Below are 25387 nucleotides of genomic sequence, written 5' to 3'. Positions count from 1 at the left end.
GGATGGTGAGCCTTTTGGGAAAAAAACACATTTCCATACAACTCTCCATAAATATTCACGAGAGGTAGAAGTAGAGATCAGTGATCAGATCCATGTTGCAGCTCCGAGACATGAATCATGTGTAGAGTCATTTTTGTCTTTGGCTATAGAGCCAGTGAGGAGCTCATAGAAGAGTGGAGCAGAGTCTGGAATTTTGGGGCTGGGAATTTCGCAGGATCTCACAAAAACACAAGGTAAAGGTGGCCATACATACAAGGTCACCAAAGGAGCAGATCTTTTCCCAATATGCCAACCTAGGGTGGCCGATATTAGGCTAATTCGATCATCGAACGCTGAGCATAGTAGCTGTAGGCCTGAGGAACACATCAGTGAGTCAATGCAGTCTCTGATCTGGTGGGAAAATCAAACCTGTCTGATCAACACCTGCCTGATTTTCTGCGCTGCCCATCGGTGGGCCCCATACAGGGGCAGATAAGCTGGCAAATCGGTCTAAATTACTCGAATCGTCAGCTTTAATCTGCCCGTGTAGCCCCTATGCTGGCATCAGCTTTCTTCCTTGCCTGCACCTGGAACCACTGCGTCGGTTTGGGTGCAGGCACACGTGGCAGATTTTGGCAAGGAAATGCGTCAGTATGCATGTCGGCACCAAAATCTGCCACGTGTGCCTGTACCCAAACCGACGCAATGGTTCCAGGTGCAGGCAAGGAAGAAAGCTGATGCCAGCATAGGGACGGGTTTTCAGCCTGCATTTACCTGAATCCACCATGTGTGGCACTGGCCTTATGGTTGGTGATATTGTCTGGCAAGGTTTGGCACCCTTTCTATTAAGTAGTGATGAGGAAAAATAGGAAAAAAAAATGGAATAAATAGGAAATTTAATTCCAGGTTTTCTTAGAGAACTGAATCTGACCCATAATATCATATATAAAGTCACTAGATCTTATATTAATAAATACTTTGTATCACATTGAATTAATTTTTGAATACATTAAAAATGGATGCACCTATTTTGTCATTCAGAATGAGGGTATAGTCTCTAATGCATTCTGAGCATTATCAAACCTCATCTTCCTATATTTTTCCCAATTATAATATACTGTTGTTTTTTTCTTTTATTTCTGTGCATGAAAATTGTGGTTAAACTGATCAATGAACAATGTATTAATGATGTATTTTCCTGTGTATAATTCTTTAAAGGAAAGGATAATGGGGAAAAGGTATAGGGTGTATCTGCTGCATGGGTGGGGCTTAAAGTTGCCCCTAATGTTGGTGTCTGAAACTTTTTTTGTTTACAGAAATGTGTAACATAAATGATTGAAGATTTTATGCAGGAAAGATTATTTGGCTCCTTATCCAAAAAAGCCATTATCCAGAAAGTTCTGAATTACAGAAAAACTATCTCCCATAGACTCCATTTTAATCAAATTATTCACGTTTAAAAATGGTTTCCTTTACAGTACCTTCTATTTGATCCCAACTAAGATATAATTAATCTTTATTGGTTGCAAAACAATCCTATTGGGTTTAATTACTGTTATAATTATAATTAATGTTATAATTGTTTTAGTAGACTTAAGGTAGGAGATCCAAATTATGGAAAGATCCCTTATCCGGAGAACCCCAGGTCCCAAGCATTCTCGATAATGGGTCCCATACCTGTATATATATTTTTAGGACTTCATTGTCTGATATAAAACACAAAATTTAGTTGTACAAAGTAAACACAATATTTATTAGTAATAAAAATCTTTGTTTGGAATGTCTTTATACAGATCACAAGATTCCAAAATGGTTTCTAATATCCCAATTTTTTTTAATTTTTTTGTATCATATCCTATAATAGATGGGGGGTTGTTTTGGACAAAGCAAACACAATAGTTATTAGTAATTTATGTTATGAGTCCTGTGATCGTTATACCCATACTCTGCTTGTGGCCTTCTATGTTGATACAGATCATGGGAATGTGACTTGACTTCCAAAATCCTTTGTAATTTCAGTAGGGGATGCATGAGTGGAAAGTAAACACAACATTTATTAGTAATAAGCAAGGTCCATGATCTCTATAAATATTATTTAGCCTGCAGCCACATACTTATAGGTTCAGGGAACTTGAAGGGTCCTTTAATATCATTTAGTTTTCAGCAGGGGCATTGTCACTCATTATAGATGACTGGTAGGTTTCTAAAAGTAAACACAATATGTATTAGCAATAAGCATTTGTGTTGGGAGTTAGACGATATGTATAAAGACATTTGGCCTCTGACCACCCACCTACATACAGGCCATGGGGTTCTGTGCTTTATACACTTAGGTATCAACTCCAAATAAAATCTAGTAGTGTTAACTTTTAAGATAACAGCATTGCTTAGACACGAGCAATCATATTTATTTCATTGTGTCACTGAAAAGCAGAAATATGTAATCGTATGCAGGCTGTGCGTTTCTATTGCTGTGATGTGCCATTGCCAGAATTGTTTTAAGTAAAGCGACTGTGTAAGCAAACAGAACAAAAGTCGGTTTTGCAGGAGAATAGGTTAAAAGTTTAAAGCAGATTGAAATGTTTAGAATTGCATAAGCATGTCGGAGACGGGTGAAGGGCACATCAATAAGGGTGCTGTTTGTTGTTAGAAAAAGAACCATCTAGTTGGGCTTTTTATTCCTTTGTATCCTACTCCCAAGGGCTGTCCCCAAAGCTATTCACTAAAGCATGATTGCCCTTATAAATTGGAATCTGCACAGCACTTCCACTCCAGGCTGAAAATGAAAATAATTTCAGCATAAGCATGTTCAAGCTAAATTGCCAATTATATATGTGGCTAACATTGCTTTTTAACCTTTAAAAATCACGTATGACAAATTATGGATTCCCGAGTTTATCAAGGTTTAACTGCATTTAAACACTGATGCAGAAATATCACTGGATTTATCTATTTTCCCCAGTTTAATGGGAATAAAACGCTGTTAGAAAGCTGATGAAAATGTAAGTAAGCCTTTTATGATCTTGTTTCTGTTCTCGCAAAGCTGGAAAAGTTGGCTGCATCCAGTTAAAAAGGAAAAACACCTTGAAGCCTAGCACAATGAGCTGTTCTGCTCGCTGGGGCTGAGCAAGGCTCTTCCATGAGAACCTGCAAGTGTCCTCAAGTGTTTTCCAACTTTTCAAACTACTGCTAAACCTTTTCCACTGTGAATGGCTCTGTCTAAGCGTACAACTATCTCCTCATGTCAAGATGTTCTTTAAGCTAAAGAAAGCCCTTGAAATTTTAGTAAGTTCTATACAGTTTTTTCAGAATTTTTCAACTATTCAATATGCCACTAGATTAATGTATCATTTTTTTTCTATCATTCTTAATTTTGACTAGCTCCCTATAACTGCTGGTTATGTTTTATGCGCAAACAGGATCACATTATAATGAAATCATAGTGAAGGGGTATGGGCAGAGAAGTTAGGGCATTTTTCCTCACTAGCTGCACATTGGGAAAACACATACCGCTTAAAGTAGACCTGTCACCCAGACATAAAAAGCTGTATAATAAAAGTCCTTTTCAAATTAAACAATAAAATTAAACAGGTTTAAAAACCTTGTCGGGGCAATGACCACATCAGCTAGTTGATGCAGTCCTGGTCCCGAGGGCCTGTATCCCTGTTTTGATGTGATCCTTTGGCTCCATAGCTAATCAGATCAGCTCTTGAGCTAAACAATCAGATCAGCTCTTGAGCTAAACAATCAGATCAGCTCTTGAGCTAAACAATCAGATCAGCTCTTGAGCTAAACAATCAGATCAGCTCTAGAGCTAAACAATCAGATCGGCTCTAGAGCTAAACAATCAGATCAGCTCTTGAGCTAAACAATCAGATCAGCTCTAGAGCTAAACAATCAGATCAGCTCTTGAGCTAAACAATCAGATCGGCTCTAGAGCTAAACAATCAGATCAGCTCTAGAGCTAAACAATCAGATCAGCTCATTCGCTACCTCACCAAACAAGCAGATCTTTCAATGTTTCACTATGTATCACAGCACTGACATGGTAATGTTACAGTCACATAAGAACAGACCACTGAGCTAAATATCTTTCAAGCCACTTAAAACTAATTCTGTGTGTGCTCAGAGCATAATCTAATGAATTGAGCACTCAATCCTGCCATGAATTACTAAGGACATGAGCAAAATATTCAATCGACGTTAGCATGCTCTTAAAGGACATTTTGTCCTGAAATGCTGTCATTCTCCTATACTTTTGTGATCCTTTTTGTCAGGAATCAATCATTTTTGGAAAAAAAAACCTGTACATGGCTTAAATAGCAGCTCTATGCTCAGTTCATATAGAGGGCTACCAGTGACTCGCCCCTGGGATGCCAGTGACAAATGATGGCATTGGTGCAGGGACCACTAGCACATGTACACTGGCTTCTGTGAAGGTTTGCACCAGCATGAGGGGATAGTCGTTCACTTGAGGATACCTGCACAGTTACAGGTATAGGACCTGTTATCCAAAAGTCTATTAAAAAATCATTTAAAGAAAAACTATACCCCTGGCTGATACATTACACAGCTTTAAATGAACAGTAACACCAAAAAATGAAAGCGCTTTAAAGTAATAAAAATATAATGCACTGTTGCCCTGCACTGGTAAAACACTACTATAATTTATATAATAAGCTGCTGTGTAGCCATGGGGGCAGCCATTCAAGCTAGAAAAAAGGAGAAAAGGCACAGGTTACATAGCAGATAACAGATAAGTTCTGTAGAATACAATAGTGTTTTATCTGTTATCTGCTATGTGCCTGTGCCTTTTATCCTTTGAATGGCTGCCTCCATGGCTACATAGCAGCTTATTTATATAAATTATAGTAGACTTTCTGAAGTAAACACACAACTTTTACCAGTGCAGGGCAGCAGCACATTATATTTTAGTCACTTTTATACACTTTCATTTTTTGGTGTTACTGTTCCTTTAAGAAGGGGTTGGATGGCTTTCTAGCAAGTGAGGGAATACAGGGTTATGGGAGATAGCTCTTAGTACAAGTTGATCCAGGGACTGGTACGATTGCCATCTTGGAGTCAGGAAGGATTTTTTCCCCTCTGTAGCAAATTAGAGAGACTTCAAATGGGGTGTTTTGCCTTCCTCTGGCATTAACTAGCAGATAGGCAGGTTATATATAGGCATTATGATGTTGAACTTTTTTCAACCTAACTTACTACATTTTATCTAAATAAATGATTTTCCTAAAAATATACTTTTTTAATGGTTTGTGCCACTGGGTACTCCTAAATTGAAAACTGCAATTTTAAGTATTAAGGGCCGCCTCCTGGTATAATAAGCACACATACGTTCGGTCGAATCAGCCAATTAATGGACATCCACAGTACATCCTGTTACAGCTAGAGCTGCATAGAGGGCAATAATTACTGATAGATATATATATATTCTAGTTTGGTCAGAGTCTTTAACAGGCCACTTAATATGATAGCAACTATTTGTTGGTTAAGTATACATTCATTCAAATGAACCCAATAGGATTTGTCTCCAATAAGGATTGATTATCTTTATTACCATAAAGTACATGGTACTGTTTTGTTATTACGGTACAGAAAAAAGGAAATATGTGTTAAAATTTTAAAATATTTGATTAAAATGGAGTCTATGGGGGATGGCCTTCCTGAAATGTGAAGCTTTCTTGATAAGGGATCCCATAATGTATAAAATAAATGAATAGGTAGGAAATGTATTTGCCATCTTGGGGATGTAGTGACATGCTAAAATACTTTCATTTAAAAATAATGTATTGAGAAGGAGTGTTTTTAAATGATACCTGCACTCCAATAAAAACAGGACAAAGAAAAACAAAAATGCCTATGATCAAAAAATAATATGAAAACCAAAAGCAAAATTACATATATTACTGTCATCTGCAACTTGCTCAGAGTAAATGTAAGCTTCCTTCTTAGGTTTAATGGTCATACAGAAGAATAGTTGTATTTTATCTGAGCACTGCAGTGGATAGCAGCCATTCAAACTGCTCACACATAAAACTGCATGAGAGTGCTTACAGGGAACAGAGCATTCTTATCCCTTTACTCCACTAAAATTGAAGTACCATGATATCTCCCTTTCTCTCTCTGAAACAGCTATCCTGTACTAAAACTCTCATCCATGTCCTTCTCTCATCTCATCTAAACTACTGCAGCCTACTACTAACCAGTCCCCTCGACCTCCTCTTCCACCTTCAGCCTACGTTAAATGACAGTAATGTCTTAAAGTTTGCATCTACTGACCCATCACCTAAAAATAAATGATTGCCTATAAATGTCTTATTTTATATGAGAGGTTTTCATTCTGTAGTCCTGCAGGGAGCAATAAATATAATTTGACCACTGTTTTATTTTGCTATGAGTCTTTTTTCCATATTCATCTTAAATGGTTGCCCCGTGCAGCTTTTTTCAGCCATGTTTCTGGAGCAAACACACATTTTTTTTACTATTGCAATAAATATATATATAAATTCACATAAAACCTGTTCTTTTTTGGTACTAAAAGATCTTGTAAACCAGTTCATCTCCTGTAAAGATCTTTAATATGGCTGCCTGTTAAACAAAGGATAGCTTACAAAATCTTCCTGCTAACCTTCAAATCCATTCACTTCTTTGCTCCTTGCTTCATCTCTTAACAAGTATTTCAATAGGTCCTGGCCATCTCCTTTGTTCCTCAGAGCCCCTATATTTTCACTCCTATTATTGCCGCCTGACCAGGCTGGTATTAAGCTGGTAAATTTATAATAACTAGGCCTTCCCATCCTACAATGCTGCTCTGCCCCCGCGTACCTCTGACCCCCTCTCCCAGCTCCCCTTCTATCACATCCTACTCAGTTCCCTTCCAATTTGGCCCATTTCCTGACTCAGCTCCTTATGTGTTAAGTCTCCATCTTAACACATAATTGATATGCCCCCTCGCAGATTCACCCTGCTCCCTGGCTGAAGCAACACCCCTTTTTAGGCCCTGACTACTTGAAATGCCAGGTCCTGTGTTGAAGCCCAGTCCAGACCTAATTCATGCTACCCTCATCCAGTGTCATCTGCCATGTGAAAACCTTTCTATCTTGTTGCTTCTTTACTCTGGTATTTGTCCCAGAATTTCCATGTAAGGCACTCACCCTCATCCTCTTAAAATAAATTCTCAGACCCTACCTCTTGCAACATTAGATCAGTATCTGATCCACTGTTAGCACTTATGGGCAAATGCCCGACCATTGTACACATCAGCACTTCTTTCCATTTGCTCTTTGTACGTTACCCACCCATTTAGATTGTTAGCTGTATGGGACAGGGACTGCCTGCCGTCTGGGTTCTCTTAACACAAGGGATTTAAACTTTTGTTTCTCTGTATAGTTTTATTTATTTATTACAATGTTCATCTGCCCTCTTTGTTACTCTTCAGATATAAGTAGCGCTAAATAAATAAAGATATACAAGCTTACAATAAACTAAGTTGCAGCTCAACTTGCCGCATCTTTGGAATGAGCAGTTAAAATATTATATGTATAATTATTACTCAATCAATTCTAAAGCTCCAGCAACAGCTTTTTACGTTATTTTTTTTAACAAATAGGGTTTTACATTATTTTAATAAACTGGGTTAACAGTATGGAATCAGGGGACCCTGCTCACAAGAGCTTACAATCTAAAGGATTGTAATACTGCTACAATTTTTTCAAATAGTCATATGTAAATCTTACTTGTGCCTTTGCCATTTTGCTTTGGTTCGTTTGCTTATTAAATACAGTAGGTTTGCTTTGTTTAAAAAGGATGTGCATTACTGGAAGCAAGTCTGTCCTTTCATCTGGCTGAGTGTTTATAGCCAACCCAAAACAATAAGCAGCACAATGTTCTTTGTCTAAAGACTACTTTTATATAAGCTGTCCTTACACTTCACAATTGTAAGTAATTACAACGTGCAAGATCAAGACTATTTAGTATGCTTCTCCATTGTTCCAATGGTTTTTAAATGAAAGAAAATAAATTAATTGGCGATGTTGTACTAATTACCATAATTCCCAAGTTTATTGCTTTATAAATATTAGCCACTCAAGTCATTTCAGAAACTGAGCATTTAATCTGTCATAATAAATATCTTTGCTAAGTGTAAAGGATTTTAGCAGATCAGGTTATTCACCCCGAATTCTTTTCTTGACAAAGCAAATAAAAAAGATTCATTCTGATAGTATTTTAAGCACCTTTTTTGAATGACTTGTTATGTCACTCTGCTTGCTATTGCCTTCTTGTCAATTTATTTCTAAATGATTCAGACACTTACATCTATTATCTACAATTAGCTTTTTTTTGTTTTCTGGAATAACGATTGTCTTTACAACCAAGGTGCAAGGAAACCCGTTGTCCAGAAACCTCTGAATTACCGGAAGGCCATCTCCCTTAGAGTTCATTTTAATCATACAATTCAAATTTTTAAAAATGATTCTTTTTCTCTGTAACAATAAAGCAGTACCTTGTACTTGATCCTAACTAAGGTAAATTAATTCATTAAATTCATTTATCCTCGTTGTAGGCAAACCAATGCTTTTGGGTTTATTTAACTTTCAAATTATTTTTAGTGGGTTTAGGGCAGTGGCACATGGGGAGATTAGTCGCCTGCGATTAATCTTCACTATTGCGGGCAACTAATCTCCTCGACATGCCATCCCACCAGCAAGAATGTAAATCGCCGGTGGGATGGTATACGCTTCATCGCCAGCGAGTAATCTCCCCGTGTGCCACTGCCCTTAAAGGACAATGAAAGGTTAATATAAATTAAAAGTAAGTCTAAAGGCATTCTTTTTAAGTACTTACTGCATATCTAAATTCCCAGATCCCTGCTTGCTTCTCTGAGATATGGTGCTGGCAGCCTACAGCAGTGTGAAGCCTACAGTGACATCACTGAAATCTCTCTCCCCTTCCTGTAGGCCACCAGCGGCAATCTTTCTATTCTCTGAGCATGTGTGTAAATTGATCCTGTCTGCTGTTCTGAGCTACACATGCCCACCAGCCAATCAGAAGCGGATCTGGCAGAGGGGAGGGGGGGAGGGAATGAAACACATGTGCAGTATGAAGCAAGGAGGGAAAGGAAGGGAGAATACCTTTTTAGAGATGGCTGCCTGTTCTAGAAAATGTGAAGTAAGTGTGACTGAGTAAATATTTGATTAGGTGAGCCAAAAGTGTGGTGTTTTTACTAAACAATAGGAGGACTATTGGGCAGTATGCTTTTTAAATTTTGACTTGCATTCTCCTTTAAAGTATGGACATCCAATAACGAAACCAACCCTTATCAGGAAAACCCCAGGTCCCGAGCATTCTGGATAACAGGTCTCATACCTGTCTTAAGTATTACACGTATAGGTCCCTTTAAATAGAATTTTATAGCTTATTTACATCAGAATTAAGTGCTAAAACAGTTGCACGGCTTCATTGTTTACCCAGTACACCTCATCCTCCTGGTACTGGAAATTTCATGTAAGGGATAACAGATGGATTTACACATGCAAACGCCTTACCTGAACATTAACCACAAGGTGCATCTAGAGTACTGTACTTGCAGTAACCCTTTACTTCAAAGTACACCACATGCTTGCACAAGGCAGTACACAGCCCAATGTAATGGGGGGAGGCACAAGTGCTTTTGTGTGTGGTTTTCTAAGGCCAAATGTGTTCCCACTAGCAGGCCAGAACTGGTGCCTACCCTTTTGTAACTGAGCCCTTCTCTTTTATAACTGTACAGAACTGAGCCCTTATCTCTTATAACTAGACACAACTGCCAGCTGGCCTTATTGCCGCTTCTATAGTGCATTGCAATTTTCTTTGCTGTGGTAGTAGAAGAATTTTACATCAACATCAAAGTAAGTTATAGAATACAGATAAACCAGGCCCTCTGGGTTATATTTGCATTCAGTAGTCAAAGTTGTGTATTAGCCATTCAAGTTGTGTAAAAAATTATTCATACTTACCTTTATCCAAGCAGCATCTGTGCACCCAATTGGCTGTCCTATTATTCTTTAGTGTCTGAAAGGAAAGTTCATCTTAAGACCAGAAATGCATCATTTAGTAGATACAAGTAAAATACATGTATATATATTTAGCATATCTTGTGCATAAACGTTTAGTATTGGTTGTTTTTGTTGTGTCGTTATAAAACCACTATATCTGTAGATAGATAGATAAATATTCCCAGCATATTTTTGCAATAAAGGCAAAAGATGTATTTAAAATAATAGAAGAAAACGACTTATAAATTGAAAGCAAATCATTAATAATAGTAGAAAACAGACTAAATGTTGTATGGTAAACAAAAATACAAAAAAATAATTTGTATTAAATATTATAAGACCCTTTTGGTGTTTTCATATTCTGAGTGTTCATGCAAGAGGTCTATGAACATAATAAGTCATGTCTTGCTCATATAATATGTACCATGACCCATAAATAAATCTGTTTCCTACAAAGCCAATAGAGCCACTGAAATCAAACCATATAAAAGAAAAGCAAAAAGCCCATGAGAACAAAGAAATTATTGGGAGAAAAAGGAAGAATAATGGATGAAAAGGAAATAACATAAGAAGCAAGCTGGACTCTAGAGGAAAAATGGATGCATATGAAAAAAGAAGGAAACACAGAAAGAAGATAAATGGATTATATTATAGCCATAATATAGTCCCCAATCGCCTATAATAAAAGATGTAAATGCTCTGAGTGCTATTGGAGACATGTATCCTGTATAGATCCCTGCACAATGAGCCTAGTAGGTGGTTATTTTCTGTTTAGAGATATTTTGTCACAGATTACAATTTTTATAGCTGTTAAGAGATGAATCCTCCATCTGCAGTTGGAGATGAATCTGAAAATGTTTCTAGAGATTCCGATGTAATTCAATTTCTTTTATCTGCCTTGTCGCTGTGCCGGCCTTTGTCTTTTATCTGGAACCTTCATCTTGTACAGTGCACAGACAAACAGACCCCTACAGACTACAAGACAAAGGTCAATTGCACAGTCCCAAGTGTTCAAAGAGAGTCAGTGATTGGGTCCTTTTTTTATAATGCTATCTGGTTTCATTTTCTCTTAATGCCTGGAATAAAGGCTGGCCTAAATTGCCAACCATGATAGTTTTAGTAATTAGCAATAATAAATAATACTTTATGCTGTATCATTGGTAGTGAGGCCATTGGGTACAAGCTGTTATGAAGTTGCGATATTATTTAGGCCAAATGTTGTTTGCCTCCTTAAAGCTGATGCTATGGATGAGACACAGTATCAAGAATAAAAATTATAATAGGTTACTGTATTGTCCCACGGGACTGGCTGAATGTAATTTGTACTGAAACAGCAACAGACCAACTTTATTTTTTCAGGCATTTTACACCATTTCACGCCTCAGTATTATATTCCCACAATTTACATTTTTTTAGACCCTTAGTCCCAGGGGGTCATTTAACAGTGAAACAAGTGCTGGGTAAGTGAACGCTTCATTCTGGGGTAGGCAGTAGGGAAAGGTTTCTTTTGCACCAAGCATGCAACAGCACTCTCTGATTTGCACATCTGAATAATGCACAAGGGGGTGGTTGGGGGGGCCAGGATAGCAATGTCTATGTGCCACCCCACCCTACACCTTATGAATACAGTGCTGTTCAATGCAGACATTATTGTATTAATTTGGAAAGCCTAGGTCCTTTCTGAAGGGCAATGACTGGCGCTCATGGCAGGGATGGGTGCAAAGTTCTAAAAATATGGCAGCTGCTCCTCAGTTTTGAAAAGAAATCTCCTGTTATTTGCACTTTACACATTGCACCCTTTTGCATTTTTAAAATGGAGCACAAAATGCTGTGCCTAGCTATAAATGTGCTACTGCCTGTGGTGTTCTGGAATTAGTGAGGGTAGGTTGCATGTGATTTGCAGACCCTGGGGCGCCACAAGCCACTGTATGTAGGGGAACCAATTTTTCCACCATATAGTCCTGTTGCACTTGTCTTTTAGCCAAATAGTGAATGGAAATTTGGAGTCACCAGTAGCATTTCTGGGGTTATTGTGTATTCCCAGGGCTGTTCAAATACATGGCCCAACACATAATAATGGGGTATTTGCAGTTCTAATGCCCACTCTTGACTCTTTTTGAATCAGGTTGTTGCTCCATGATGTAAATAAGGGGAAAAGCTAATTCAACATTGTAGCCTCTGATGAGTAGCTCCCTCTGTACTTCCTATACTGATCGATATTTATATGTTTAATGTGTACCTGCTTCTATTGTAAATATGTTACAAATATGTAATAATAATAATAACTATAAACAATAATAATGATAATTTGGATGCCCTTAGGCTAGTAGGGTACATTGAGCCATTTTGGCCTTACGTCAAAACCAGCCCTGGATTGCTAGCACGTCCATCATTTGAAGTTTCTGCTTATGTTTTGCTATAACCTTTTCTTTTAAAAAATGCAGAGCCAGATATCTCCTTATTAGAGCAATCAATAGCTGTTGATCTGACAGCGAGTGTTAAAAAGACAGTAGCCTACATTGCCTAAATCTGCTCACTCGGGTGCAGTTTCACTGTTACGTCAGTTACAGGGATATTGTTGCTAAAAAATAAAGCACAGCTGTAGCTACTCTACTTTTGCATGAAAACAATGTGCAATATTATATAAATTAGAGTAGTTTGGGAAAAAGATGTCATATTGTCACTTTTTCTGCTTGCACGGAGAAATCTATTTCCAGTCAAATGGAGACGGACATTTTGTGTGCTTTTCACCCACCTTAAAAAGCTTGTGTCCCCTAATGTGAAAGGAACTTTTGTGAAAACGTCTAATAATAAAAAGTGGTAATTATGTTTTTAAGTATTTATTTAACCTTTTGAGTTTTGTGTCTGTTTTTTTTCCCATTGCATTTTTAGTGGGGGGTCAGGAGGTGAGCTGGGATATTTTATGGCAGGTATGGGTTTTATTTGTCTTTAGCAAATAAAGATAAGCAGAGAGGAAAAATATCCCGTCATGACTGGGCAGACTGTCGCTGATTGCACAGTGACATCATGTTTACAAAGCAAACTTAAATGCCTGATTTATTGTATTGTAATGATTGTGCAATTAGCTAAAATGTATGTATTCATTCTTAGAGAATGCGGCTTTTGTTAACCCAGCGCAGCTCTGTGGCATAATGGGGCTGTGTGTCATGTATCAGGTGGAAAGCAACACACTAAAGCCGGCCATACACGCACCGATATTATCATACAACACCTTGTTTCATACAATATTCGATGCGTGTATAGTGGTTTCACGAGACAACCGATATCGCAGAGGCTGCGGATATCAGTCGTCTTGCACGTAAGATCATTATGTCCACCTTTATAGCCTGTTTATATCAAAACTGTTGAACATATCAATGTTTTCTAGAGAATAGGCCCTGAGAGAAAATAACAACAGCATTCACTGATAAGTTTTTGGTAATTTGATAAGATTCTTACATAGGTCACTTATTAGGATATACTGTACAGTAATAGGATCTGTTATTCAAAAACCCATTATCCAGAAAGCTCTGAATTACAGGATGTCCATCTCCCATAGACTCCATTCAAATCAAATAATTCAATTTTTGAAAATTTCCTTTTTCTCTGTAATAATAAGATATATCTTATCTTGTTCTTGATCCCAACTTAGATAGAATTAATCCATATTGGGTGCAAAACAATCCTATTGGGTTTAATTAATGTTTAAATAATTTTTCATTGGATTTAAAGTATGGAGATACAAATTGTGATCCATCAGGGAGGGTGGGGGTGGAAGAGGAAAAATTCCTGTCTGGCCCATCAAAAGATTTTATTTTTTTTTGCCTGGGGGGCCAGAACTTGCAAGTTACGCCACTTGGTCTTGGTCTTCAGTCAGAAGGTACAAATTTGAGGCAGTTCATTTCTCTTTAGTAAAGTGTGAGAACAAAACAATTCTTGTTGCCTTATATAGATATATAATTTTTGAAGAGAGCTGCTAATGAAATAAATGATGTTGAGGACCACTAGGGGACCATAATGTCCGTGGATACTTACAGTGATATTTTTACAGGAGCCAGCCGTGTTATGGCTCCCACTTATGGGCACAGATATAAAAATGATCTAGGGCCCGGCAAACGATAACTTATGACCCCACACCTTGCAGTTCATTGAAGATGGAAAATGGATGAAACACCAGGATTATAAATTGGGTATGCTTTCTATTTCATCACATAATTTACCTTCCTAATGCTTGTCTAAATCAAAGCAGGCAATAAAAATGTTATTTTACGTTAATAGCACAATAACTGCTGTACTCAAACTCACTGAATATACATACATATGCTTCCAAAGAAATGAGTGATCAAAAACCAGAAAGAAAGAAATGAAAAGCCTGTAACCTGATTCATCTAACATTACATAGCCAAATTTAGTCAGACTCAGTCCAAGCACTTTTGAGTTCCCTTTCAGAAAACCACATGGTATTTGGATGAAGACGCTTTGAGGATCAGATAGCCTGAGAACAGCTCCGTGAGATTTGCTGAAATACTGGGAATAACTTTATACAAGGAAACAGTACAAAGATGCCAATGTTCTTTTGTGCCTAGGTTGCTTTGATAATATAAGAGCTAGTGAGAAAGAGGATTAGAATGGGAATACAGTGATGAACCGTATGCTCAGCACTGTAGCACTGAAAGAAGCATCTGCCTCAGTAGGATCATATGTTGGCCGGCTCGTGTTCATCTAGTACTCACCTCTCTCAGTGTGCAAGAATCCCACTTGTAATGTAACTTTATTCAACTTCACTTTAATAAAGTGCCATACACAATGCCATATCCTCCCAGACCATCCCATTCTATTGCCAACTACCCCATCCTTGTTGCCACCTACTCCCCATCCTGAATCTTAATTTCTGGCCCATCGACCTCTCACTGGCATATTGAATAGTTTTTTTTTTACCTCTTTAGCTATTTCTCTTGCCTCATTTGTATGGTTTAAATTCATAGATACACTTAGGGGCAATTAGAGCTCACCACAGAAATGTTCACCATGCTGGTGAGTGCAAAATAAGTCAAATATGTGAAATAACTGATGCCCATTTAACCACATCTCCCAGCATGCTCAGTCAGCTGTCAGTTGGGAACAGTTTGCAGTGCCTGGAAAGCCAGAATTATATAAAATGTCTGTTGAGCGAGAATAGTTTAACTACGGGTCTGGCACTGTTGTTCATCAACCACCATTCCCTATTTGTCAGGGGATTCCGGAATTTTCTTTGCCAGGCAATGAGTGGGTGCTATAAATCAGTCTCAGACTGGAGAGGTTCTGTTTATAGCCACAGAATTATATTACCATTTGTCTAGAAATAAAAGTGCGGAGTAGAAATTCATCAAGGCAACAGAAACTTCTGTCTTTGCTATAGTGTGTTATTTAGATCACTCATAATTGTCACAAGCACTTTTATAATCATTGTGCTAGATTTAATTTTAAGCAGTCAATTAGTTTTACATTTATATTGATTAAGCAATTGCATTTAACTTTGCACTCACTCAAGCAAGCATTAAATTGGCTGACTGAAAAGGTAAGGCTCGGGAAATTCAGAGCACAACTCCTAACCAAGTTTATATAAATAACAAACTGCCATTGCGGAGAGGATTCCTTCTGATACCATATTGATAAAAGCTCTACAAATAACCATTTACACTTCCTGGCTACACGTACCTTTTAGGTATATTAATAGCAACATAGAATTATCAGTTTCCTAATGTAATGAAAGTTGCATTGATATGTTGCAGAGAATGCTACAAAAACTATATACCCAGTTTATAATTAAAAATTATATTCTACGTATTTTCTCATCAGGTAGTTAGTCTAAGAATAAAGGCATCAGTCATGCAGAAGTGGTATCTATTAGACTGGCTCAAAGGCTTCTCTGCAACACCACCTCTAGTGGAAATGTATAGGTTGCCCTGTTCTATTGATTCCATAAAAGATGTCAGTTGGAGGTAATTAATACCACAGCCCCCATTCAGAGGCAGAATATGTAGAGAAAGCGTGATTTATGTGTCCTTTTTTTAAAGATTCCCATAGAGATTTTGATGGAATTGTAGGGGTTAACAGAATAATCTGAGTATTCACACATGCATTGATTAGAAAAGCCTGTAATACCAGTATACGAAAATGCCTCAAAAGTATTGCATACAAAAATGCATGATATTTAATGTAACCTTTAAGAAAGATAAAGACTGATATGCAGCATTCTGCTTTAAAATTAACCCCTGCATTCCTGCAGTACCGAGTCAGTTTCTCTTTTACAGCACAACAATCACACCTTGCCTACAGTATTTGAGCTTGACCCTTCCACTGAACATATATTTAGTTTTTTTTTTTAAATGTGTTTAGGTCACACTGCCAGCCAGTATGATAGACCCAGATTCTAGTATATTTGCACTTGTGGCTGTAAAAATGACTGATTCATGTATCTCATATACTGTATATCAATAAGTAGGGTTCTTATTACCCTACTTCATTAAATCCATGAATGACAGATCCATGAATCCGGAGGGTCCCGAAACGTTGCTCTTTGCTTGTTTATATGTACTTGGGCAAATAAAATACAATTTTTTCACGGCTTGCATCTTCAGTGTGCTACTGGATTTTTTTGCTGTTGGATATTGACCCCCATGCAAGGTGAGGTTCTTCCAGTATTTGCACCTGATACCCGTTTGGGTAAGTTAACAGAGGGTTGAGCTCCCCAATACTGCTATTGCTATGACAGATCCATGAATGGCATGAAAATGACTGATTCATGTATCTCATATATATCAATAAGTTGGGTTCTTATCAGCCTACTGCATTTAAATCCATGATCACTAAGTTCAATATACTCGCTTTATGATGACAGAACTGAATTCTGATTGTCAAAGGTGACCTTTTGTAATGTTGCAGCAAACCCTAAGAACACCCTTAGCATTTTCCAAGTGGGCTTATAAAACAAAGGTTTGTAATATTATTCAAAAATCCTTTACATTTAGAAATGACAAATTTCGCCTCAGTAAAAAGAAGCTAATGTCTGGCTGTTGGTTTTCTAAAAGATCATAATGAAGGAAAATGTGCCTTAGGTCAGCGCAGCTGGGGCTCCTGGGAGTTAAACCAACATTTTGTTGATTTAATGTTTGTGGTCAGTGATGCTGATTTTGCATCTTCCACAAAGTACGTGAGCTCATAAAAAGCAAATTGTGTCCACCTCTTTGCAGAGCGGAGCAAGCCAATGTATTTAGAAGCAGAAAGTCCACTAAGTGAACATTTGATGGATTGAGAGTTCAGACACTAATGGGGTAAATGCAAACAATGGCAGTAGATAAATGGATCCCATCCCGGGGAACTTGTTGATAAGTACTGTTAGATTCCGTGTTAATCATAGACCTTTTTAAAAAATGTTTTCGTCTCATTACTGTTATCCATTTTCAATGGCAGATCAGAATGCAGCCGCTCAGGATATCAAACGGCTGAAAAAGTAATTAACGCTGCCAGCTCAAAACTGTTCATTTTGCTACTCATCTCGCTGGGAAAGGTTCTTTTAATGGCAAGCTAATGTCAATTCTGGACATATCTCTAAAACAGGAATAGGAACTCAGTAGAAGCAGTGGGGGTGAGTTGTTCTGTCATGTTTAATTGACGCTAGTCTGTTTTTTAATGGTAGCCAAAACTGGACTCACAATAAACAGAACATTGGGCAGAATGAAAGAAGGTCTGACTGCCTGCAACTACTATATATACAGTCAGTGCTTTTCTTTTATGCAAACTTTTTGCCCCGAACTCCAACAGCACAAGGTGACAATTTTATGACCAGCTGAATCTGCTATAACATCATGGTCTATGGCAACTACATTGTAGCATCCATTATCAGGAAACCTGTTATCCAGAAGGCATGGAATTAATGGAAGGCCATCTTCCAGAGACTCAATTTTAATCAAATTATCCTAATTTTTAAAAAGCATTCCCTTTTTCTCTGTTATAATAAAACAATACCTTGTACTTTATCCTGACTAAAGGTGTCCACAGGCTGATTTCAGCTGCCAGTATCAGTTCTTTAGACCAATTCGGAGCTTATCTGTGTCAGTGTATAGGCACCCCCGACAGGCCTACCTGACCGATATCTAGCCTGAAATTGACCAGATCTTGATCGGGAAGGTTTAATTTTTCCTTTAGATTGGGGGCCGCATTGACTCATTAGTGTAGTCCCCGATCCCACCCCGACCGTGCCTGTGCCCGCCATTTTAATTGATTGTTTAGCCGTAGGGCCAAATGATCAAATTAGCTGGATATTGCCCACCCATAGCTGGGCATACAAGGGGACGATCCGGCGTTTGGCAAGGTCGCCAAGCGAGCAGATCTTACAGTGTATGGCCAGCTTAAGAATAATTAATCCTTATTGGTGACAAAGCAATCCTATCCTGTTTATTTAATGTTAAAATTATTTTTTAGTAGACAAGGTATTGAGATCCAAATTACAGACCTATTAAAGACCTATTATCTGGAAAACCCTGGTCCTGAGCATTCTGGACATGTCCCATACCTGTACTTTATTTGAGCAAAGCAATATAACAGCTGCCTTAGGACCTCAGCACTGTTAGTTTTATGTGACTTCTGCTGCTGTTCTATTGTAGATCTAGAGTTGCAGATTTGGACTTATGTCACAAGTAACAAGTAGATACGAGAGTAACAAGTTGATCGCTTGTCGCCAAGAGCAAGTGATGTGCCTTTTTGGGCACCATATTTGTGTCACATGATTAAAATGATACATTACACTATTTGCAAAACAAAGGTAACTTTTTACTTTATTATATAAGAGAGCTTTACATAACAAATAAGTCATGTTTTTCCACTTTATTATATAAGAGAGCTTTACATAACAAATAAGTCATGTTTCACTGAAATTTGAGCTGAGAGAATTTCTACCATAGAAATATAGAAGGAGAGTAAGTCTTTTATCTTGAGTCTCCATTTTGTGATGTTCTGGGAGTCACTGACTTACTAATCACCTGACAGAAAATAATGCAGCTCTAACGGTGAGAAGAACAAGTATGGGTGTATAAGACACAGCTCTATGTGTGCCCTTGGTTAGTGTGTGAGCCTCATTTATAAAATGGCAGTAGTAACATATATTATTAACCAATGACATATTATAATAGAAAAACAGGTTTTTTTTTTTATAAAAAGGCTTAATTTATATGAAGTGTTGTTTTACATAACGGCTGTTATCTCTTTAAACTAAAGTTCATCTGTGGCATTGAGCTAGATTCAAATGTCTGCTCAAATAGTGCATGACTGCAAGAAAGTGCCATGGCAGGAGAGTGAATGTCAGCTGGAGTGGATAACAAGGGCCCCTGGCTGACACAAGTGCATTAGAGGGGATCTGTCAGTCTCTGGATTCCTGTGGTTTCCTATGCAGGTGTTAGTTATTTAGGAAGGTGAGCCCCCGGCCCCTGCAGACGTGCCCAGGTCACCGTGTAGAACATGAGGTGTGAGCGTGAATTAGTTAAGGGGACTGCACATTAAAGAGGACGCTGCGTCTCTAAATCCCGTCTCTGAGACATTCGGCACAATTAAAATGAGGAATAAAGAAGATTGGACGTTCCATGCAGTTTAGCTATGCAAAACAAATACAAGCATGTGAAATTTCCATTAAAACAGCTCTGTGTGACAAATCACGGGGGAAGATTGATTTCTTACTCAGTCTGATGTATTACAGGTTTTTCCCTAATACATTAACATGCAGTTTTCTTTGGGAAAAATAGATAACGCCTGGCTATCTGTTGATTAAAAGACTACAAATGAATAAGATGAATATCACTTAAGTCAACAGACTTCTCTATTTATTGTCTGTGCCTCCTCTGCACATGTAAAACACTTGTGGAACGGCTTTGCGGATTAGGCAGGACACCCGACGAAATTTACATTTACTCTCCACAGTTTTTATAATTGCATTTGAAATTGGGAGATATTGAAATGCATTTTCCCCATCTACGTTGTCTGAAACAATATTTACATTTATGAAAGTGGAAGTTGGACAATGCATGCAAATCAATAAGTATGTATTTATTTAGTTGTGACAAAGGATATCTGTTTTATTTGTTTTCCTCTGGTTCTCATTTAGTTCCCTTCATTACGGCTATTTCCGGAGTAACCTCGGAATATCATTTGATATGCCATATGTCTACCCCCCCCCCAACCTTTCCAGTGTCGCTGATTTACTCATTTGTCTGGAATGTAGTTTTAACTGGAGATTTTACTTTGTCTCTGAGAAAAATGTATACCAGTAGCAATGGCACCCATAGGCAGTAATGTACTGCAGAGATGTGCCATAACCACAGATAGTCCCAAGGGCATTTTGCAGAGGGAATAACTGGAATTTATGCCTGGGAGTTCACTGCGAACACACCTTTGACTCACTGCGAGTGGCTTTCTCCTGGCATCAGTGGGATGTGCCATGGGTAGCCCTACACCGTGAAATTATCAACCCAGCGACAGTCAAAATTCCTAATGAGCCATAGCCCGATAAAGCCATGTAATGTATCTGTAATGTGCAGTAGTCAGTGAGTGTATCCTGCATACATACATGCATTTTTATAGCACTTCTATGTATACATAAAGCAGCCCTGGTACAAATTTATAACCAACAAATCATATTTACAGACTTTGAATTACATCTTCTTCACTTGTGCACATATCATCTTATTACCTTGGGATACTTTCATAAATACTGTGCAGAATCGTACAGTAACTATCAACCCATCTGTGTGCATTAGGGTTGCCACCTGGCCAGTATTTTACTGGCCTGGCAAGTAAAAATGGTGCTTGATGCCAATGTTATTAATAGGGAAAAAAGGCTAAAATATGGGAAGGTCAATATTTTTAGTCTAAAAGTGGCTACCCTAGTGTGTGTATAGGTTTTCATAACAACCACTACTAATCATAAGTCATATTATCTGTGCAAGATTTATATGTATTGTAAGTATAAGCACATATATCTTTTGGCAGGTATCTAGCAAGATTGTATATTTTGTATATTGTAAGTTTTTACATTTACTGTATTGCTTGCAAGATCTACTAAGCAAGCACCAATTTTCATGCAGTTTTCATTTAAACCTAACCTTTAGCCAACCCTTTAAGTATGGGAACAACTTAGGTTACATTCAGGTAAATCAATGTACCTGAGGGGATGACAAATCTGATTTACGTCAATGCAAAATGCAGTGTATTTCAGAGTACACAGCAAACTGTGAACAATTGTGAGATAGTACCAAAAGTAAATGGTGCTTTTTGGCTTGATCTCTGCTACTGTACCTCATTTGGCAGAAGGCAAATCCTTCCATCAACCAGATCGATCTGTGCCACATTTGTTTTATAGAACCCTGTCTGATACACATGAGACACTTGCCAAAAGCAATTATAAAAAATTAATTTCATGTTCATACATATGGCATTGGGTTTGTGATTTGGCTGTATGTGAGCCAAAAAGAAAGGCAGTCTCCAAAATATTTTATTGTACCAGTTTGTTAGTACAAAGAGGCTGCAGAAGTGACCTGACACACTTAGTTTGTGTGTACATACTTCTCTTTGCATTGAATATTGGGCCAGGAGCTTCATGCATCCAGGTGCAGTTCCCAAGAAATACTGACCCCACTTACACTGTTATATACAATTATTCAACTTGTTTTATTGGATGTACGCGAGTCCTGCCCTAATTTCACCTTCATCCCACTCATGATAGAGTAGATAACAGAGTAGATGGAGGCGAAGTAGTTGGTATTATTGTGTGTCACTTTAAAGAAAACCCATTCCACAGATGTACAGTTCATACCATAGTAGGGTATATTGAATAAATCAGTGATCTTAGTTCCGAGTCTATAGTAGATGTATACTGCCTCTGTATAAAAGAGCTTTAATGACCCATTTTTAAAATGGGTGCCACTGTTATTAAATATGATTATGGCTAATACCATAATTTATTCACTGAATTTTTCTCATTAGAAATCAAAATACCTTTAGTCACTGGCATTATATTTGGGATGTACCTATGGGCGTCCTTCCAGATGAACCTTTAGCTCCTAGTTCCCCCACTGACAGCTATGGGTGCCTCATGCTGTACATCACTTCATTATACATATTATCATAACAGGTGGAACAGAAATAAGTCATGCGTCCATCAAGTTCAACCTTTTTGTCCACATAAAACCTGCACCATTTTTCATTTTTTCTAAAGTCTGAACTTGTAACTTTGTCCAGTTTGTTGTTGTTTTTCCTAATTCCTCTTCCATTTAGTTTAAGGAAAAAACCTTCGGGCAATGGGTTCTGTGTTACCTGAACAGGCATCTGGCACAAAGTTCTGTTTGTGATATTTAAACAATTTGTTTTTTGTGTCAGAATAGTTTTCAGCTATAAACAAATTCTCACTCTCACTTTGCTTCTATTTTTATCTCCTTTCATTTAAACAGGTCAGAATTTCACTCTACGGCAGTTGGGTGTCTGTGAACCAGCATCACGCCGGGGACTGGCATTTTGTGCTGATATGGGGCTTCCACACCGAGGTTACTCCATCAACGCAAGCTCCGATGCCGAGACTGAGAATGAAGGTGTCATGTCGCCAGAACATGCCATGAGACTTTGGGGCCGGGGGGTGAAATCTGGGCGCAGTTCCTGTCTCTCAAGCCGCTCCAACTCAGCCTTGACACTGACTGACACAGAGCATGAGAACAAGTCTGACAGTGAGTCGGGTAAGTTAAAAGAAATGTTGAAAGTAGCCAGATACTGTATGTGGAAGATTTGGCAGAGAAGCTGTTTAGCCAGTCTGAGGTGAACCCTTTGATCCTGTTTGCTTTGATCAGCCGCAGGTTGGTAAATGAGGTTGTTATTTCAAAGCAATTTTGTTTTCTTCCTAAAAGTATACTCTTCAGAAAGAAAGCAGTAAAAGGGGTCAGTGTTTTGACCGCTGAGATACTTCACAGTGCCGGCACCAAACTGAGTCCAAATGGGATGTATTTAAATCTAAGAAGATACATTTAGTGCTCCATCAAAATGATAATACTTTAATGGGGACGTGTTGGTGTATAGTGAGTATGAAGAACACCTTGCCTGCAATATTATGTTGCCTGAATCAACAAGGTTATATTATATCCATTATTCCTGTTCTCTTATTTTATATCGGTTGGACAGTGCGTTTTACAAAGGGGCATTTTCACATGTCACATTCCCAAACATTTGTTTTTGTTTAAAAATGTTGACTAATACAAAGTACAGAAGTGATGTAAAAACATAGAGAATAATAAATCATATTTTACATTGACATTCTTTGCATTCATAGCATTATAAGCTTGCTTCCATAGAGTTGCAGTAATTTCTTCTATTTAAAGCAGCTTTATGTAACTCAGCTATATGGGCGAGGACAGATGAAGCAATTGGTTGCCACAATTTTTAAAAACCCAGTCACTAATCACCAGCACTTAAATGATGGCGACTTGTACCATGAGGGAAGATTTCAGACGTGGCAACTTGTATGTTAGCTGTCTGGGTTTTTAAAAATCGAACTAATCACCTTGTCTGTCTTTGCCCTAAAGATTGCAAAAAAAGCTTCATTGCTTTATTCCTGGTCAGAGAAAGACCTTACAGAATGCATATATGGGAAGTATAGAGCACAAGTCTAGGTATCTCTACACACATCTATGGTTGGCAATCATCTGATTTTATAAACAGCACTGTTAAGAAGCATAAGGGCTCTGGCACACGGGGAGATTAGTCGCCCGTGACAAAACTCCCTGTTCGCGGGCGACTAATCTCCCCGAGTTGCCATGACCCGCCATCCCACCGGCGAACATGTAAGTCGCCGGCGGGATGGCACACGCGGCGGCGCGATTTACCGAAATCGCAGAAAAAGACTTGCGAGTCCCGAAATCGCGCCGCCGCGTGTGCCATCCCGCCGGCGACTTACATGTTCGCCGGTGGGATGGCGGGTCATGGCAACTCGGGGAGATTAGTCGCCCGCGAACAGGGAGTTTTGTCACGGGCGACTAATCTCCCCGTGTGCCAGAGCCCTTAGGGTTGATTCACTAAAGTGCAATAACACTTATCGCATGCTTATTTGTGTTAAAATTGACGCAAAAAACCCACGCGATTCGCTAAAGTATTATTGCATGCGTTGTCGCATATCGCATGCGTTAAATAGTGCGCAACCAAATGCGTTAATTTTAACGCATTGCGTTAATTAGCGGGCAGAAATAATACTAACGCATGATTCACAAACACTTAGACGCGCTAAATATCACATTAGTCTGTGTGAAAATTAACACCTACTTGGAGCAGGCAGAAAAGTACAGTTCATGAGCTTTTGGCAACACAATATGGACTTTGCAGTGTTATTTATTTAAGTCTGTGTTGGCCCTAGAGTGATGCAGCCTCCAGTTTGCAGGGAAATGGTCATTTTCAGAACAGTAGTTTTCCGAAAGTAATAGCGTGTATGGCTAATATGAGTGCGGTTTTTCGCATGCGGCGACAAGTAGCGTGCTGCGTTAATTAGCATGCGTTGCATCAAATACCGCACGAAAATAGTCTTCGTGAGTTAAATAACACAAACAGCATTACGTCTAAATTAACGCAAGTATCCTTTTAGTGAATCGGGTGTTAAGATGCAAAAAATAAGACGTGATAAAATTTTTAATGCATGCTATAAATAGCGCTTGTTTTATCGCACTTTAGTGAATCAACCCCTATAGTATTTTTAAACTGCATGAAGAATTGTACTAATATATTTCTTCAACATATAAGCTGATTTGACCAAAATGGAAATTTTGCCTGGGGCATGACACCTATCAATGTTGGTAACACTCATACTAGTGTGAGATGGGTTGGACTTCATTCATTCATTGTGGTGATTCATTCATTCGTCAATGTCTTATTAGTTTGGTTGGTCTAATTTAGTCCATGTATTTGGCTAGATTGCATGAGATATGACTAGCTATGGTCCTACCAATCAAAGAGCCCCAAAATCAACCTAGTGGTGGCCAGAGTACTTCCCAGAATATTGTGCAATTTAATGAATCCTTCAAAACTGTAGCAAGGTCCGTTTTTTTTCGGTGCATACCTTATACACTCAATGATATACACCTCAAAATGCACTCGTTTGGTAAGGTCACCAAAGCAGCAGATCTTTGGCTGATATGGCCACCTTGTGCTGGTAATATTGGGCTGATCATAATAGGTGCCTGTGCAGGCAGTTGGGAGAGGTCCACATCAACAAACCAATGCAAGCTTTGTCCCAACAGGATTTTTAAAGCTATCCAATAGGTATCTGGCTAATACATGGGCACATAAGCTGCTGACTT

General features: G+C 38.3%; 1 protein-coding gene across 6 annotated transcripts in view; it reads left to right on the top strand.

Moving 5' to 3' along the window:
* tenm3 (teneurin transmembrane protein 3) overlaps nt 1-25387 on the top strand; it is a 580699-nt gene that overhangs the window by 170732 nt on the left and 384580 nt on the right. For all 6 annotated transcript variants that reach the window (XM_031895448.1, XM_031895444.1, XM_031895443.1 and 3 more), the window contains exon 5: nt 22508-22786. In XM_031895448.1, coding sequence (XP_031751308.1) covers nt 22508-22786 — 279 coding nt within the window. The remainder of the gene's footprint in view (nt 1-22507; nt 22787-25387) is intronic.

Source organism: Xenopus tropicalis, chromosome 1, assembly GCF_000004195.4.
Source record: "Xenopus tropicalis strain Nigerian chromosome 1, UCB_Xtro_10.0, whole genome shotgun sequence".
Lineage (NCBI taxonomy): Eukaryota > Metazoa > Chordata > Amphibia > Anura > Pipidae > Xenopus > Xenopus tropicalis.
Note: the sequence above shows the minus strand (reverse complement) of the source record. Positions and strands in the feature narration are given on the sequence as shown.